This window comes from Maylandia zebra, linkage group LG4 (assembly GCF_041146795.1).
Source record: "Maylandia zebra isolate NMK-2024a linkage group LG4, Mzebra_GT3a, whole genome shotgun sequence".
NCBI lineage: Eukaryota > Metazoa > Chordata > Actinopteri > Cichliformes > Cichlidae > Maylandia > Maylandia zebra.
The window spans coordinates 15,130,660-15,149,617 of NC_135170.1; the positions used below are offsets into that span (position 1 = coordinate 15,130,660).

The window sequence follows — 18,958 nt, forward strand, 5'->3', positions numbered from 1 at the left end:
ACTCATCACTGTGTGTCGAGCGTGTAGTTTCTCAGCCCTACGACCAATATGAAAAACAAAAGGTCCTCATGAGGATCTCACTGTGACGCTGTTGCCAGTTTTTGTAACCACCTGATGGAAGCAGTCAGTGAGTTCTTAGGCTTTACTAGTAATCTTGACTTTAAGTTACTCACTGATGATATTGTTTTTTTCTGTTCTTTGTCCCTGTTGCAGGATCTTCCTAACTATGGAAAAGGTTAAGGGCAGTGGCGCTTTCCCAGACTGGAATATCCTCGGTGAGGTGAAGGCCTTGAATTTGCCCATGTGTGTGCTGGTCAGAAAGTATAAGCCTGGTCACAGGGTGTGTGCGGCTGTGGTGGGTAAAGATGTATTTGGCCGGTATGGACCTTATAGTGCAGTCGCTACTTCAGTCATACCCGAGTAGTTGGGAAGAGGACATGAAGCCGCCTATTTAAATTTCCAGCTGCTCACTCTTGAGTTTGTGCTGGACAGCATGGACAGTCCTTGTGCTGATGTTGTTTCGGGGCCAGTGTTTTGCTCACATAGTTTTTAAGTACCATAAACCTTAATGGTCACATAAAGCTAAAGAAGCTGCACTTTGTAACTTGTGCCTTTCATCAGTATTTTCGGTTCAGATGGAAAACGGTGAACTTTTGTTTCAAGCTCTTCTTTCTTTGTCTGCTTTCAGATTGTTAAGGACAGTGTTGCATATCACTGTTAAGGTCACCATGATTCAATTAGTGCATTACTTCAAAATATAGTACAGTTTACCTCTAATATACATCTCCAAAACAATGTTGCATTATTATTATTGTTATTATTATTGTTGTTAATAAAACTTTATTGTGCTCTTTGTGGGGTTTTATTCTTTGACTGTCAATGGAAAATTGTACTTAGTAGTCAGTATAATCTTTTAATGATATAAGTTTGCATATGGTAGAATACTGCATGTAATCATTTGCGTTTAGAAGTATATAGTTGGTGGCATACTGAAAGAATGTCTCATCCTAGGAGGTCTGTAACAACTTGGTGTACATTCCAGGGTGTTCTGGCGTTCACCCCCAGATCCTAGGAGCATGGGAAAGGTCGTACCTTGTCTTATTGTTTTACGGTAGGATTAACGTAGCTATGTCCGTTTTAGTCTAAGTGCCTTTTTTACATATAGATGAACTGTTGGATTTTTCAGACCAGCAGGTTAAGGGAAGTTGTTTATGGGGTCACACTCTGACACACACACATATACACTTCCGCATTCCAATGTAAGGAACAAACGCCCACTGATCTATAAATAAAGACCAGGGTAGTCTCTCAGGGCGAGTATCAGAGCCCTCAGTCTCAGTTCGAGTACTCTGTGCTGCCCTTGTATACAAGTAAAACTGTGTCTTTCTCCTCTCTGATTCTCAGCTGAAGAAGTGTCTTAGAATACATCTCTTGACAATGACTAGTACTTTGGTTTCTTTCATGAATACTTTGGAATTGGATTACTCTAAAGCTGCACACATCACAAAGGTGTGTTCAAGAAGTGAGTTTCAGGAAAACTTTCAATAAATGCAAATATACACAGGTTTGTGTGAAGTGATTTCTGTGATGGCAGACTAAGCGTGAAAGGATTCAATGTTTCTTTCCCGATTAAAAACAAAGCTCGAAAAAACAAACAAACCAAAAAACGTAAGGCTCTTTTTCTTTTTGCCCAACCAAAAACTTACAGTATCAACAAAATGAGACCTCTGCATGAGTGTGAAGCTTGGACAATTGAATTTTTCCTCTAGTTCTGCTACAGCAAAAGCAAACTCAAGGGATGTTGGTTACCAAGGTTTTCAAATATTTGTGTAGTCTCTCCCTCTTCGGTGTTGCATTTGCAGACTGTCGCCGAATACCCACACTTGAGGGACAAAAGCACTGGGACACCTTCAGGAGCTGCTCGGCCATGGATGCTCCAGGTGGATGGTTTTTGTGCTGATTTTAATGCCAGAGGAGCTTTGGCGCTTTGCAGTTACCAAGTCAGCAGATCGTCTGTGTCTTTTACACATTACGTGTGTCAAACATTGAAACATTATTCATTTTCCCCAGGTTTCAGGATTAAAGAGTTACACTCCATTTAAAAGTAGTAACACCACAGCACATGTTATGCAATTATTTACCCGCCCACTACAAACTGCTTCTCTTTAACAAAAAGCTAAGTCATAATAAACGTTTATTGCAGTCTATAAAGTAGTCTGTCTTGGATAACATTAGTCAGTTTAGCAATAAAACCAAAGATTCTTCTTGAACAGCTGAAAATGAGAGACTACACTTATACGAAGTAAGTATTTGGCACTTTGCATTAGGAAGTTGCAAAAACTTTGTGAATGAGTTTGTTTTTTTTTTGTATATGTACAGAAGATTTGCAAGAGGTACAGCTACACTGATATTGTGCAAACCTTAGATAAGCAGCCGTGAAAATGGTTTAAATGCTTTTACTTAGCTGCACATTTCCTCTCTGTGTACAAAAGTTAAAGAGTTTTGATAAAATTTATCTAAAAAAAGAGCAGGCGCTAGTCTGTCCTGAATACTTTCACTTTACCGTAACAAGTTACTAATTAACAGTCTAACCTCCTAAAAAGAACAGCCTTGGTGTTATTCTTGTCATGTCTGTACAAAGTTAAGCATTTTGAAATGTATCAGTTGATTAATAAAAAATCATTTTCAGAGCATCTGTAGTGTAATGGTGTAATAGCATAAAGCACTAACCATCAAAAAGCGTTTTCAGTACTTTTTTGTTGTTGTTGCAGTATTCACAAACAGTGAGAGAGAGAGAGAGAGAGAATTCAATTTCCGCCCATCCTGCCAACGGTTCACTTCCTGTCTTGCTATCGTTTGGATCCAGCAACATACATCTTTGCTTTACTGCAGCAGCTACTGGAAATCAGACACAAAGGTAAGAAAAAATAAACATATTTTGAACAGCGAGTAGTTCGGTCAGATATTTTACATAGTGACGATTAAGAATATAGCAAAATAAATGTTTCTAGTTAAACTGAAATATCTATGATAAATTCTGCATTAGGTGAAAAGGGAAAAGAAAGTCTGGCTGTTCTCAAGACAGTAGCAATACAACAGAACTTCTATGTAATAATACTCATATTTAGATGCAAATGACAGAGTCACTGAGCTGACTGTGAAGAAATAACATCATGGGGAGCCTATGGTCTGCACATTGCTGTGCAAAAACGAAAGAAAACAGTTGTGAGCAAGACAACATTTCTACTGCTGAGAAGAGTGAAGAAAGTTCACTCCTCCCTGTTGGACAGCAGAGGGGGGGAAACACAGTGAAGGAAAGAAGGGAGGAGCCTGCATGCACACATGCTCAAGAAACTTCTGGGGAAAATGACTGCAGTGAGAACAGCAATGATACTGCTGAACTCAGTGCCCTCAGGTGAGACCTTTATTATCTTCTTATAAGTAAATATACAATCAGTATTTCTAAGGTAAAAGATGAAATAAAGTATTAGCGTAGATTTATAAACCATGTATCGCTAAAGCAGTTTTGCCTTTTTCTAGTCCTTGTCTGTCTGCTTCAGCAGTAACAGAAATGAAAGGTAAGTTAATAATTATAATTTTATGATTAACTCTGATCATAAAATGCAGATGCTTTCATTCTTTGTCTTCTAAAGTTCTAAACAACATGTCTTACATTTTTTTTTAACCTTTTCATAGATGCAGCCTTGGTGGACAAGAACCGCACTAAGCTCATTCAAAGCGTCACTTTGGTGATGGCTATAGCTGATGAATTGAGACAGCGGGGTATGATCCATCCGGAGATATACAACAAAATCAAAGCTGCTGGGACTAGCCAGGATCAGATGAGGGAGCTCTACAATTCACTGACTACTAGAGAAGTCAAATTTGCCTTCTACAAAATCCTCAAAGAAATTGAGCCACAGGCATGTGAAAGTATGTTTCAGTTGTTTGGTAACTATGTATACAGTGCATAGGGAAAGCATTTACAGCATTTGACATTTTGTCATGTTACAGTCTTAATCCAAAATGGATTAAAGTCATTTTTCACCTTAAAAAACAATAATTTTTTTCCCAAATTTCTAATACATTCATGTGAATGTGAACCAAACAGTTTTCACTTTATGTATCCTTCTCTGTGTAGAATTTTTTTAAAGTAAAAAAAATTATCTATTTTGGAATAGGACGAAATGTGGAACACGTGAACTGCTGTGAATACTTTTCGGGTGCACTGTACAATTATTAAATACAATTAATATAATGTTACAAATTTGCGTAAACTGCAAATAAACACAAAATGCAATGGTTTTTAAATCGCATATCCACATTTTATTTAGACAATAGAAGACAATAGAAAACACATGCTTTATTTTGAAATTGGTGGTTTTCCTCTTTACCTACAGCAGAAGATGTCATCAAGGAGGTCATCAAAAAGAACAAAGAATATCTGAGGCAGAAGTGTCAATGGGAGTTGGAAGGCACTGGGAAATCTCGTAAGGATGAAAAATCATTGGATAAAATTTACACAGAGCTTCACATTATACAAGGAGAGAGTGAACATGTCAATAAACAACATGAGATCTGGGAGATTGAAGATAAAGCGAGAAATCAAACTGTTGAGTGTACAAAAATCAACTCTAATGACATCTTTAAACATGAGAAAGATGACAAAGAAGTGAAAGCAATTAGGACTGTGATGACAAAGGGGGTCGCTGGCATTGGAAAAACTGTCTCTGTGAAGAAGTTCATCCTTGACTGGGCAGATGGAAAAGCCAATCAGGACTTGGACTTCATCCTTATGTTTCCATTTAGGGAGCTAAATTTGGTCCAAGATGATCAGATTAGCTTTGAGAACCTTGTGAAAACATTCCATCCAGAACTTAAAACCATAGCAGTTGCGAAAGCTTTGGCTGATCGTGAAGTTTTGTTCATCTTTGATGGTCTCGATGAAAGTCAACTTCAGCTGAAATTCAAAACGACCACAATACTGGATGATGCTACGAAGGTGTCCTCAGTGGACACTCTGGTGACCAACCTTATCAGGAAACATCTTCTTCGCTCTGCACTTGTTTGGATTACCTCAAGACCAGGAGCAGTTCGACGCATCCCTATTAATTATGTCGACCAGTGGACCGAGGTCAGAGGATTTGATGATCCACAAAAAATAGAGTACTTCAGAAAGAGAGTTGAGGACAAAGCAGTCGCTGAAAAAATAATTGAACACATGACAATGTCACGGAGCCTGTACATTATGTGTCACATACCTATCTTCTGTTGGATTGCTGTAGATGTTTTTGAGTACTTGATGCGTAAAATGGGAAACACCAAAGATGAAAACCAAAAAATACCCACAACTCTTACTGGGATGTACACACACTTCCTTCTTATTCAGATGATGATAGCTAATGAAAAATATGGCGACCAGGAAGAGCCTGATACAGCAGAGATCTTTAAGTCAAATGAAGAGTTCATTTTGAAATTAGGCAGGTTGGCTTTTGAACAACTGGAAAAAGGCCGGATCATATTCACTGCTGGAGATCTGAAGAAGTATGACATAGATATAACGAAAGCTGGAGTTTACTGCGGGTTGTGTACAGCAATATTCAAAGAAGAGAGTGTGTTCCTAACAAAGAAACTTTACTGCTTTGTGCATCTCACAGTTCAAGAGTATTTTGCTGCTCTCTTTGTATATCACAGTTTTGTAAATAAAAAAATTGATTCTGAAAGTCTCAAGGATTTCATGCTAAAAGGGTCTGATGAAGAGCTCAAGTCTATCTTGGAAACAGTTCCAGTGGATCTACCTTTGAATGAACTGATTGAAATTACAATAGCTAATTCGGCTCTTAGAACGACTGGAGAACTGGACATGTTCCTCAGGTTCCTTATTGGCTTGTCTCTACAATCAACACAAGACCTGCTTCAAGGTCTGATTCAACAGACTGAAGAACACTCAACGAATATTGAGCAAATTCGGTCAAGTCTTTTAGATATAGATTTATTGGATTGCTCAGCTGAAAGATGTCTAAACCTTGTCCACTGCCTGACTGAGTTGAAAGACAATTCCCTACATGATTCAGTACGAAAGTATCTGAAACCAAATTGTTTTCCTGAATCACCGCTCTCTCCTGTTGAGTGTTCAGCTCTGGCTGACTTGATTCTGATGTCAAACACACCTCTGGATGAATTCAATCTCAAGAAATACAGACCATCAGGAAAAGGTATCTTTAGACTTCTTCCAGCTGTGAGGAACTGCAGGAAAGCAAGGTAAGTTGGTTCTTTATACAAGAATGTTATTAAGTTCAGCAACTTACGAGCACTGCAATATTTGGGCAGTGCTTTGTTCCTCCTCTTGTGCTCCTATGAACAGTCAACTTGATAAGCAAGCTTATCAGTAAGCTTTAATGTAAGGGACTAAGTAACGTCCTAACAACTATAATACAATAAAGCAGTAAATTTAAAATAAATATAATAAAATAAATGAAAGGAGACTGAAGAAGAATTATAATGTTTCGATGTAAGGGTAAATTCTTCTCCTGAAATTGCTGCTGTATGGTTCTGAGGACTGAGACTCAGGTGGAGCGCAGGATTTATTCAGAAGAGATATGTTTTGTTAAAATCCATTTTATTACACGAACCTGAAGTCTGTGAGTAACAACAGACTTTTACAAGAACACATGTGTTACAACAACAGATATGTGTTAATGAAGATGCTGCTACAGTTCCATATGTGTAAATGTGCCTGTGTACAACCATAAGTACTTGAAGTCAATATTGCACACTATAACATTAAACACATTAGTCTAGCACACTAACACAGCCCCATCAAGAGCTGCTTTTTGACAGACCTGTGGTATCATTAACAACATCAATGTGTTATAAAGAAATATGGAAACCACTGTGTGTACGCACTGCTGAGAAAAGACACGCAGAAATGGGTACCTTGTACATGTCTTGTGACATGAATCTCTCCTTCCTTTACTCTTATCCTCCATATTGAGTTTGGCTTTGTTTCAATAAAACACCAGTACTATTGTACTGTAGGAATATGTGGGCACGGGCTCTAAGCACTCAGATAAAGAGTTACAGAACACATCCTGAGTTTTAGCACTGTGCTCACAGCTTTGAGCCATCCAGTTACGCAATTGTACTGATAACATTTCACCCTCTCATTCCAAAAAACACAAGACACACATTTCATTTTAAATTCAGCACAAATTACAGGAAATTGCTCACCTCAAATCTCAGTAATTCACCTTCGTAGGAGTTAAAATCTTCACTTCGAGAGATAATAGTGAAGCAGAAGAGTTGCACTCATTGGTGCACGCTAACTTTCTTGATGCATCTTCTTACATTTACAAACTTTAGCTTGTCTGTCTAAAAATGACTGCAGTTGGTCAAAGTCAGACTGTGATTGTTTGGAAACACATTGCTGGGTTGAATTTACTGGATAACAAGTTGGTTGCTCCAGCTACTTGTAATAGTTTGCAAACCCCAAAGAATTCAGTGCAGTCGCTCAGTAACAATTGAGTTTTTCCATCGCAAGATTACCATCCCATTTTACTATAGAGTGTTTGAGGCTTCACAGCAGCAATGTTTTGCAACACTAGCTAGCAAAGGAATGAAGCTTGCTAATGTAAACAAATGACTGACTCCCACCACAGTACAGACTCCAGTATAAGCTCCACAAGTACAGAAGCCCTATCAGTGTGAGCCACTGGCTCCAGCTGACGTAATACCTGTTGCTAGAGCTCTGGGAGCTGAAGAAAAACTAGTACAAGGCATGAGCAGACCAAGTTAAAGTACTGACCTACCAATCAGAGCTATATGAGGACATGAAATAAATAAATACAGCCTGTAGGACTAAACCTAATGTACCTCTCAAGTGTGTCATATCTGCCAGACCAGACCTTTGAATCCATGCACTCTGCCTGTTAACTGATTAATCTCACACTGTGACATTAAACACCTAAGAAAAGAAAAAAAGAATGAAAAAGCCCAACCTATTCAGGTCATGCTGTGAAGTGTTATGGGTGCTATTACTCCTATTGCAGTGATTTCAGTCAAGTAAATCATTTGCATGCTTCTAAAACATTATCAGATACTGAAGAACCATCTTTTTTTCCCATCTCTTCAGAATTTCAGGCTTGGATCTTTCTGTTTGGGAATATAAAACTATCGTTTCAGCTCTTCGTATGCCACGTTCTGTGCTGACTGAACTGCACCTGGTCAATAATACATTTTACAGCAGAAATGACGAAGGTGCAGAGATATTGATTGATGGACTGGGGAATTGCCAGTGTAAACTGAAAACTCTTAGGTTAGTAAGAGTATTATTTTTCGTTATGTTTTGTTATCATTTATTTGAATGAAACTGATTTCATAATAATTTTGTGATTTTTTTTTGCAGGCATTGCATATAGGGATGGGAATAGATAAGAATTAAGAAGTTCCAATTTCATTATCGACATCACTTACCGATTCAATTTTTTATCGATTCTCTTATCTATTCTGTGCAAGTGGAACTGATAAGCAGTAGTGATGTGTCTGTCGCGAAAGAAATGGCTCTTTGAAGTGAACGTCGCGAGCCGTGGTTTTTGTTTTCTCTCTCTCACCCTCTCTCTCGCACTTTTTTTTGCTTCACTCCGCACGCCAGCCTTGTGCTTGCACTGAGCAGAGGGGGGAGGGGCAGTAGTTACACTCACAGTAGCACATGAACAGTAGTGATGGGATTTCCGTCTCTTTTTAGAGAACCGGCTCTTTCGGCTCGGCTCACTAAAAAGAGCCGGCTCTTTCGGCTCTGAACTGGCTCTTCAGGTTGTTTTGTTACTTTAATTAATTTATTATTAATATTTATTAATTTATTATTAATTATTAATTAATATTTATATATAAATATATGCGCTGGCCCCTAGAGACAAAACATGTACAAACTCCAAAAAGCACGTACAAATTCCAAAACACATTTCTAGCGTTAACTGAGCTACCTAGATCACTTGAATTACACAATTGAAAGCATATGTGTATGGTTTGTGTATTAATACACAAGCACGCATATATATTCAAATAATTAAAAAAATTTTTCATTTACCTGTTACTACCACACACCAAATCCAGTCGTTGGTACTTCCTGGCTTGTGTAGCCACTAGGTAACAAAACCTCAACACTGCGCCTAGCATCCTGGAGCACTTCTGGGGTTTTGTACGTGCTTCGGAGTTTGTACGTTTTTTGGAGTTTTTACGTGTTTTGGAGTTTTTATGTGTTTTGTAGTTTTTATGTGTTTTGGAGTTTGTATGTGCTTCGGAGTTTGCACGTGTTTTGGAGTTCGTGTGTGCTTTGTCTCTAGGGGCCACGGTAAATATACTTTTATTTATTCACTCCACATAAAATGTAATAAATAAATCATATAATACAAAAACCAACTATTCACATTTCAACTTTTAACTATTTAAATTTTCAGCTTTTTCCTTTTTAAATAAATTTAAAGTGAAGCAACAAAAAGGACCACAGCACAATTAAATATAAATTAAAATATGAAAACAAAAAGAAGATGCACATCTCTGTCATTTCGGCCTGCATGAATAAACTTTCTGAATCCTTTATCATCTGCAACTGAAAATAGTTGTGGATGATCACTATACCTTTCTAATGTGATGTTGTTGTCCCTGGCTCTCTTTCTCTCCCTCCTGCTCTGTTCCTGTGCTACTGCGAGTGTAACTACCGCCCCTCCCCCCTCTTCCCAGCGCAAAGCACAAGGCTCGTGTGTGGAGCCTTGTGCTTAATGTACAAATGTACAAAAGTAATAATGTAAAGAAGAGTGGGCCAAAATTCCTCCACAATGATTTGATGAACTCATTACTTAACATTACAAAAAAATTACTTTGAATTATTGCTGTTTAATGTAGTTCTAAAAGCTATTGAGTATTTTGTTTTTATAGAACTGTGTGAAAACTTTTTTCCCATGACTGTGTTCATCAGTCACTTTTCACCTATTATCCTTTATATTTGCAGTCTTTCTGGTCACGGGCTTTCAGAAACACAGAGTGAAAATCTAGCTTCAGCCATCAAATCAATCATCTCAAATTTAAAAGAACTGGAGTTGAGTGACAACATACTGAGAGACTCATTACTCTCTGTGCTCTCCACCGGACTGGGCTGCACTAACCTGGAGAACCTCAGGTCAGTGTTAGATGTTATTCAGATGTTATTCCTTATCTGGGACTTAGCATTATAGCCTGAGATGACACGGCTTTGATCAGAAGTTATTTATACCATTACTGGCTTTCAGTCCTGCTTGGATGTCTAGGCAATAACCTTTCATGACTGTGTGTGGGTAAGCCCACTAACAACAAAAAAATGCCCTTTCCATGTTTGGTCAATACAAAGAATGCATATGATTTTGCACTGGCAAAACTGATGCAGGACTCACTGAATAACCATTGTTTTACACTATATTCTTTTGTGCGGTGGTTTTTGCATCAAAGATTTCATGAATGAGTAATGAGCCTATCCTATTACAGCCAAATGACAACCTGAAATGATTTAAAGAGTGGAAAACAAGAAACCTTTGACCTTTGTTTGGCTTCATATCTAATCAGCCAATCACCCGGCAACTTAGTGCATTTAGACATGTAGATATGGTGGAACTAATCTACACAAAGCTGATTTTAGTGACTTTGAAGAACCACAGGTGACTCTACTACTACTACTATTTTGGCCATGAATTTTCTGTGGGTTTTACCGCTGGAATAGACATCCAGGGGAAAAAATTGGTGGTCCTCCAGACGTGCCAACTAGAATTGCTTACTGAGCACATCGGGTTTGTAGCTGAAAAGTCAATGTTTCATCCATAGGATTAATGTTAGCTAGCTCTACTTGCTCCATATTGTCTAGGTCCAAAAACAACATGAATGATAAGGAGAGCAAAGGGGATGCTCCCACTTTGCGAGGAAACAATTTGCCAGATACACTTTGGGAGAGGTTGAGCCTTTCATGCATGCCCAGATTTCATTGTTCTTCTTTGTAGTGTTTACATCAGCTTAGTCCTGTAAGAACACACTCATGTATTGTACTGAGTGAGCTGACCAAAAAGAAACCACAACTTATTTTAACTTGTGTATTCATCATCCTGTGACATCCTGGTACAACACTTTAACACAGAGTGGACTTAAAAAGAAATACTACGGTTGTTACTTGTTGGCTTTGCGGCTAATGGCAAGTACATAGGAGCAGCCAGACTTCTGTGTCAAAAAGTCTGCCTTGACTGTAATTAACTGAATGAATCACTTGTTAGAGCATGCAGTCTATGATGTAAAACAACACAGGACTTGTAGAGATGTGGGTCAATCAACAGTTACACAGCACAGATGACCTTATTATGTTACTGGCAGGGACAATGAATTATAACAGGCATTTTGGGCTGTACATGGGCTTTTTTTAAACCATATTAACAGTTGAGTCAAATTCTTCTCTACAGTGTAAAATTGTCTTGAATAGACTACCCATTTCTTCCAAGACTTTTTTCTGCTTCAACTAACAGCCTTCATTGGTCTCATTGCATAAGAGTAACAGCCAATTTTTGTAAAAGTGGGTGATTTACTGTATCTATGGATATCTATCTAATCTAATGCTGTTTTATCCTCTGTATCAAAAGGTTGAACCGAAATTGTAGGATTGCAGAAATCTGTGAGAAGTTAGTAACGGCATTCACATCCAGCACCAGTTACCTGAAAGAACTGGAACTAAGCTACACTGATTTAAAAGACTCAGAAATGGAGAGCCTCTCTGATGGGCTGAAGAACACAAACTGTAGATTGGAGGCATTAAGGTACAACACTGCATTAAAACAACAACAACAACTTTTAAGTACAAACTAAAAAATTTCTGTTACATTTTAGAGCTTTACAGAGAAGAGAAACCTCCCACCTCAAGTTTATTTTAGCAGTCAGCAGGGAGAGAGTGCTATTTGATTTCTTTTAAGAGATAAGATAAGATAAAACTTTATTAATCCCTCGGGTGGGTTCCTCTGGGAAATTCGGTTTCCAAAAAGCACAGCACTGACAGAAGTTACAGAGTTACAGAATATTATATACACACACACACACACACACACACACACACACACACACACACACACACATATAAATACAGAGACATATATAAATAAAATATACGAAGGGGATAAATAGAATAAATAGGAATAAAAATAAAAATACAAGTGAATTGCACATTTAAAGTATTGAGGTCTATTGCACCATTGATTATTAACAAAAGTATTGCACAAAAGGTATTGCACAGTGAAGTGAAGAGGTACTACAGCTTAGTTGGTCCCCCCTCCTTTGTCCTCCTGTCTCCCCTCCCTCTCCCCTCCAGAGAGGAGTTAAGCAGTTTGATGGCGTGTGGGATATAGGAGTTTTTAAGTCTGTTAGTTCTTGTCTTGGGGAGAAGCAACCTGTCACTGAACAGACTCTTCTGGTTGTTAATGGCCGTGTGCAGAGGATGCCCAGCATTGTCCATAATGTCCAGCAGTTTCTTTAGTGTCCTTTTCTCTGCCACTGTCACCAGAATGTCCAGCTTCATGCCGACCACAGAGATAGCCTTCCTGATCAGTTTCTCCAGCCTGGATGAGTCCTTCTTTGCTGTGCTGCTCCCCCAGCACACCACAGCATAGAAACATACTCCAGCAACCACTGACTGGTAAAACATCCTCAGGAGCTTCCTGCAGATGTTAAAAGACCTCAGCCTCCTGAGGAAGTACAGTCGGCTTTGGGCTTTTTTATACAGGTGCTCTGTGTTGCATGACCAGTCAAGTTTATTGTCCACCCACAGCCCGAGGTACTTGTACTTGTTGACCACCTCCACCTCCTCCCCCTCTATCTGAACCGGCAGTGGACCTTCTCTGGACCTCCCGAAGTCCACAACCAGTTCCTTAGTCTTTGAGGTGTTGAGTTGCAGGTGGTTTGTGTGACTCCATGCGACAAAGTTCCTCACCAGACTTCTGTACTCCTCTTCCTGATCATCCCAGATACACCCCATGATGGCTGTGTCATCTGCAAACTTCTGAATGTGGCATAATTCAGAGTTGTAGCAGAAGTCAGAGGTGTACAGGGTGAAGAGAAGAGGGGACAGCACAGTTCCCTGTGGTGCTCCTGTGCTGCTGACCACTGTGTCAGACGTGATGTCCTTCAGCCTGATGTACTGCGGTCTGTCTGTGAGGTAGTCGGAGATCCAAGCCACCAGGCAGGGGTCCACCTCCATCCTGTTCAGTTTTTCCTGAAGCATACAGGGCTGGATGGTATTAAAGGCACTGGAAAAGTCAAGAAACAGGATCCTGACCGTGCCTTTTCCCCCATCCAGGTGTGAGTGGGCTCTATGCAGGAGGTACAGGATGGCATCCTCCACGCCGACATCCGCCTTGTATGCAAACTGTAGTGGGTCCTGGGCATGTTGTACCTGTGGTCGGAGGAGGTTGAGGAAGAGCCGCTCTAGAGTCTTCATAAGATGTGACGTCAGTGCCACCGGTCGGAAGTCATTCAGCTCATTGGGCCGGTTCCTTTTGGGGACTGGGATGATGCAGGATGTCTTCCAGAGGGCGGGCACTCTCCCCAGTCGCAGGCTGAGGTTGAAGACTCGTTGTAGCGGCTCCCCAAGTTCAGCAGCACATGCCTTTAGCATCCTAGGACACACCTTGTCTGGGCCTGCTGCCTTTCTGGGGCGAAGCTTCCTTAGTTGTCTCCTGACCTGATCCACTGTGACACTGGGAGATGTTTGGGAGGAGGGGGGGGGGGGAAGATGTCTTGCTGCTGAGAGAGGGATTGGAGGAGGGGGGTGTCATAGTGTCAGGAAGGGGGGGAAGCGAGGGAGGTAGGAGAGTGGGGAGAGGACTCTGTAGTAAAGGTGAGGGTGAGGGTGGGGGGGTTGTGGGCTGGTCAAACCTGTTGAAGAAGTTGTTGAGTTCGTTTGCCTTCTCCACAGTCCCCCCCACTGTGCTTTTCTTGGTGTTGTGGCCTGTGATGGTTTTCACACCATTCCAGACCTCCCTCATATTGTTCCTCTCCAACTTCTGCTCCACCTTCCTCCTGTAGGTGTCCTTTGCTTCCCTCAGGCAGCGTTTCACCTCCTGCTGTGCTGCTTTCATCTCCTCCTTCACTTTGCTCCTGAAAGCCGCCTTCTTCATGTTGAGGACAGCTTTGACTTCCTGTGTTACCCACGGTTTGTTATTAGGATAACACTGTACCGTCTTAGCGGGGGCGACTGTGTCCACACAAAAGTTGAGGTAGTCTGTAAGACAGTGTGTCGCCCCCTCTATGTCCTCACCATGTGGGCTCAGAAGCACATCCCAGTCTGCGGTGTCATAGCAGTCTCTCAGAGCATCCTCCTTTTCTGGGGTCCATCTCCGGATGGAGCGCGTTGTGACAAGCTGCCTTTGGACGAGGGGTGTGTATTGTGGCTGTAGGTAAACCAGGTTGTGGTCTGACTTCCCTAGTGGGGGGAGGGGGGTGGCTCTGTATGCATCTCTCACATTGGCATACAGTAGGTCAATTGTCCTGTTGCTCCTTGTGGGACAATTCACAAACTGGTGAAAAGCAGCCAGAGTAGAATCCAGTGTGGCATGATTAAAGTCTCCAGATATAATAATGAAAGCCTCGGGGTTTTGTGTCTGAAGTCTTGCTGTGACTGTGTGTATTTTCTCACAGGCAGCTGTTGAGTCAGCCCTCGGAGTAAACACACACACAGATCACATGACTGAACTCCCGATGTAGATAATATGGCCGCAAGCTAACAGCTAGCAGCTCCAGGTCCGGACGGCATACCGAAACTTTAACAGAGACGTGTCCAGGGTTACAGTATCTGTTGTTAACATAGACAATGAGTCCCCCACCTCTGCTTTTTCCGCTGGCCTGCGTGTCCCGATAAGATCTCATGGATGTGAAACCGCATAGGTCTACGTTAGCCTGTGGCGTTAGCTTGGTTAGCCACGTCTCCGTGAAGATAAACAAGCTGCACTCACGGTATAGTCTGTGGTTGTTCAGAGCGCACAGTTCATCAATCTTATTCTGTAATGAGTTCACGTTGCCCATTATCACTGTCGGGATTGATGGTTTGAATCGCCTCCGGTGATCCGCTCTCCTCGCTCCAGCTTTGCAGCCTCTGTAGCTCCTCTTTATCTCAGCCGGGATGTTGTGTCGCATGCCAGTCTGTCCCTTTGTTCTTAGTGCCAGCAGCTCCGCTCTCGAATAGATGAAGGAGCTGGTTCCAGAAGTTTAAAAAAGTGCATTATCCATCTTGTATCGCTATATCTAAGAGGTATAAGTAGAGTAACTAGAGGAAGGTGAAATAAAGTTTGAAAACCTAGTCTAAAAAAAAGTTAAAGTTAAGAAAAAGGTGCGGTGTTGTAGAGCTACTTGGAAAGGCTGCCGTCACTCCAGTGCCATCTTGATGTAAGCACACATTTGACAGCTGTTGTGGTATTCTAACTGGCCATCTTCAAACATGGTTTCAAACAAAGACCATGCACTTGGTTAATTCTATTATACTATTTTATTTCATCTTGCACAAAACTTTTATTATTTTTGCTAGATGAAAAGAAACGGATATTAATTTTTGTTTTGGGCTTTTGCATTTTATATGGTATATTGCTTATATATGTTATAAAATAATTAGTTTTTAATATTTTTCAAATGTGCAATTTCCTATATTATTAAGCTAAAAAAAATTTCCTGCATTTTTTCATTCAGTCTCAGTCACAACAAACTCACCGAGAAAGGCTGTGAGACACTGGCTTCTTTGCTCAGCTTCAGAGCTTCCCACCTGAAACACCTGGACATGAGTTATAATGACCTGCTGGATTCAGGGGTGATAGCACTGTGTAATGCACTGACAAACCCACAGTGTGGATTAAAAACACTAAGGTCAGTTCACATGATGTTATCACAATAAATCTCCCATAAGGGAAGTAAATAATCGATCTCCTGCTCAATTTGTAAGTTTGCTCATTTACAAACAAATGAACAGTCTCCAGATTTTATGGTAGTCCCATTTTTACTGAAAGAGACAGAATATCAATCAAAAATCCAGAAGAAAAGATGTTTCATAAAAGTTATAAATTCATTTGCATGTCATGGAATAAAAGAACTTTTTGATCCACTACTGCCTAACCAGAATTCTGGCTCCCACAAATTAGCAGATTACAGTCAATCAATCAGCCAATTACAGATACTCCTGACCTCAACTTATTATCTGTATAAAGCGCACCTATCCACAGATTCAGTTTATTCCATTCCAAGCTTGGACAAGAACCTCCGTCTCTCAGCTAGAACACTGAATATGGTTCGCGAATCAGTCGTCCAGCGGAACAATGACCCAAAACATACTGCCATGGAAACAAGAGTGGCTAAAGAAGAAAATAATCACATTAATATCACAGAGTAGCTTTAATCCTACAGAAAATAAAACTAATTCCATTAAAATGAAACTACCATAAAATTGGAGACTGTTCATTTCTTTGTAAAAACTTCAAAACTTGACAAAACATCAATTCAGCAAGGTATCAAATAATTATTTTCTCCAGTGTACATGGAGCCTCCTGCAGTATAACAAAAGTCTTACTGAATTCAACGTTTTTCAGACAGTTTAAGAGATGGTCTGTTATCGTGCAGTTACAATGCCTTGCAATAATTTGTACATTTAATATGCTTGAGATATTTATATATAACCACCACCAAGTCCCTTTGTTACTTTCAATGGATGATTTTTTTTGTTTTAATCTCTGAAATAATCATATGATTACGTATGAATTTAGTTTGTGAGGTATAAATGCACACATTAAAACTGGTCTTGATAAGATCATCTACCACACCCACTGTTTGATTTCTGTAGGCTGTCATTTTGTAAAGTGACACAACGTGGAGGCTCCTCGTTGGTCTCAGCTCTTGACTCGAACTACTGCAGCCTCAAAGATCTGGACCTCAGCTTTAATAACCTCAATCAAGAAATAGTCAAGCTGCTAAATGAAAAAAAGAGAGATACATACTGCAGTCTGGAAAATGTCAAGTATGGAAAAAAATCCTGTCTTAAAAAGAATGCTTTATGCTTAATTTATTATCAGTTTTTCAGTCATTTTAATATTGCAAGATCTATTATTGTTCTTCGTAAACAACAGTGCTTTTGTTTATTTTTCCCATTAGTGTGGACCACAATGAAGAATGTTGGGTCGATCTGAAGCTACTGAGACAGTGTAAGAAAAATATGTTCAAGAAACACTGCATGTGATGTGATTTGTGTGCAGGTTGTAATCTATATTTTGAAATATAAAAATTTGTTTTAAATCGGGGGGCGGGGGGTTTGAAAAAGAAGAAAAATCAGTTGGATTTATTAGTGTTTACTACTCAATGAGAATTATCAACAAGGTGTCCTGATAGAGAACATAAATAGCAGACAAAAACACTGAATTTGCTGGCTTTAAATTTTATTTTATACCTCAAAAGATAAATGATTAGTTGGTTTAAAGTCATAAACAAATTAGAAATGCTGATGCACAATACACTAAGATGGAGTCCACATTGACTGAGCAACGGAGCAACATTTAATCTTAAATCAAAGTGTGTTGTGTGTATTTTGTTTACAGACACAATGTACATGCAGTTATTTGGTGGCACCTGTAAATAATAACTAAACCACTTTTGGTTTAAGTTTCATAGCAACATTATCTGAGATCAAGAACGGCACAAACAGTTAACGTTTTTCTACTGTTTTGATTGCAGATGCCTGTGACCTAACACTTGATCCCAACACAGCAGGTGTGAATATTATTTTAACCAAGGAGAAAAAAATGGCAGAATGTGTTCAAGAGAAGCAACCATATCCTGATCATCCAGACAGATTTGATCTTGATCAGGTTCTCTGTGAAGAAGGTCTGACAAGTCGCCATTACTGGGAGGTTGAGTGTTTACGGGCTGATGTTGGAGTGGCATATAAAAGCATTGACCGGGTGGGAGACTCTTCCTCTGAATTTTCTTTTGGAAAAAATGAAAAGTCTTGGTGCTGGATGAATGGTGGTGTTTTTAGTCATAACAATAACTTAACACTTTTGAAAAGTACACCACTGAGGTGTACCATAGGAATGTATCTGGACTGGCCGGCAGGTATTTTGTCCTTCTTTAAAGTCTCTGCTGACACAGTTACTCATCTCTACACCATACACACAGCTTTCACTGAACCACTCCATCCTGGTTTCTCTCTGGATCAGTTGGGATCAATTTACCTTTGTAAACAAAGAAAAGAAGAAAATTTTAGATGAAAGGAAAGAAAGATTATACAGGAAAAAAAACTGGATTGGAAGGTTTATGATATCTCTTTATATTATGTCGTGCTCAGCTGCATATAATAAAGACATGGTTTCATGTCCTGCATGCCTTCAACAACACTAAAAATGTGGGCTCACTTTTTAGCAGACTTCAGAAATTTGCCAGACCAAATGTGTGGGACTCTAACGACCTATCAAAGGCAGTATATGTTTATCCCAACTGTGTTGACTGTACATTTTGTAAAATGTTAAACATGACTTTTTTTATACATTCATTTTTAATGTTTCAGTTGTGCTGTGTTGTAACATTTTTTGAAAGGTGCTGTATAAATAAATGTATTATCTTTCTTTAAAATTGTATATTTACTGATTTGTACTCATGTATCTTTTCCATTTTATATTTATACACCTCCTAACAACAACAACAATAATAATTTGTAGGGAACAAAATTTGCAAATTAAAAAGTCACATATTTATTGTAATTCTTAGCTTCTTCCTAGGATGACCCCAATAGTGGCTGCACACAGCTTGTACAGACTGCATTTGATTTTGCATGAATTTTATCAACCTGATAGGTCAGATAACAGAAAAATATTGTGGCAATTTTTGATTTGGATTACTAGTCTACCTTGTTATTTACTTTTAATGATAAGAGAAA

General features: G+C 39.5%; 2 protein-coding genes across 4 annotated transcripts in view; both read left to right on the forward strand.

Moving 5' to 3' along the window:
* Positions 1-853, forward strand: part of atf7ip2 (activating transcription factor 7 interacting protein 2) — a 35,065-nt gene extending 34,212 nt beyond the window's left edge. For both annotated transcript variants that reach the window (XM_004560705.3, XM_004560704.3), the window contains exon 14: positions 214-853. In XM_004560705.3, coding sequence (XP_004560762.2) covers positions 214-424 — 211 coding nt within the window. In that variant the 3' untranslated portion in view covers positions 425-853. The remainder of the gene's footprint in view (positions 1-213) is intronic.
* A 1,423-nt stretch (positions 854-2,276) lies between these two features.
* On the forward strand, positions 2,277-18,654 carry LOC101487192 (NACHT, LRR and PYD domains-containing protein 3). 2 transcript variants are annotated; one of them, XM_004560708.5, is made up of 13 exons: positions 2,277-2,302; positions 2,772-2,917; positions 3,142-3,415; positions 3,541-3,578; positions 3,697-3,933; positions 4,401-6,261; positions 8,132-8,314; positions 10,007-10,174; positions 11,649-11,822; positions 15,733-15,906; positions 16,874-17,047; positions 17,182-17,231; positions 17,758-18,654. In XM_004560708.5, exons 3-13 carry the CDS (start codon positions 3,174-3,176, stop codon positions 18,291-18,293), a joined length of 3,837 nt encoding a protein of 1,278 aa, XP_004560765.3. In that variant the 5' UTR covers positions 2,277-2,302; positions 2,772-2,917; positions 3,142-3,173; the 3' UTR covers positions 18,294-18,654. The 2 variants fall into 2 exon arrangements, with proteins under 2 accessions (XP_004560765.3, XP_004560764.3); XM_004560707.4 differs by having other exon boundaries at positions 2,278-2,302; positions 3,047-3,415.
* The last annotated feature ends 304 nt before the right edge of the window (positions 18,655-18,958 follow it).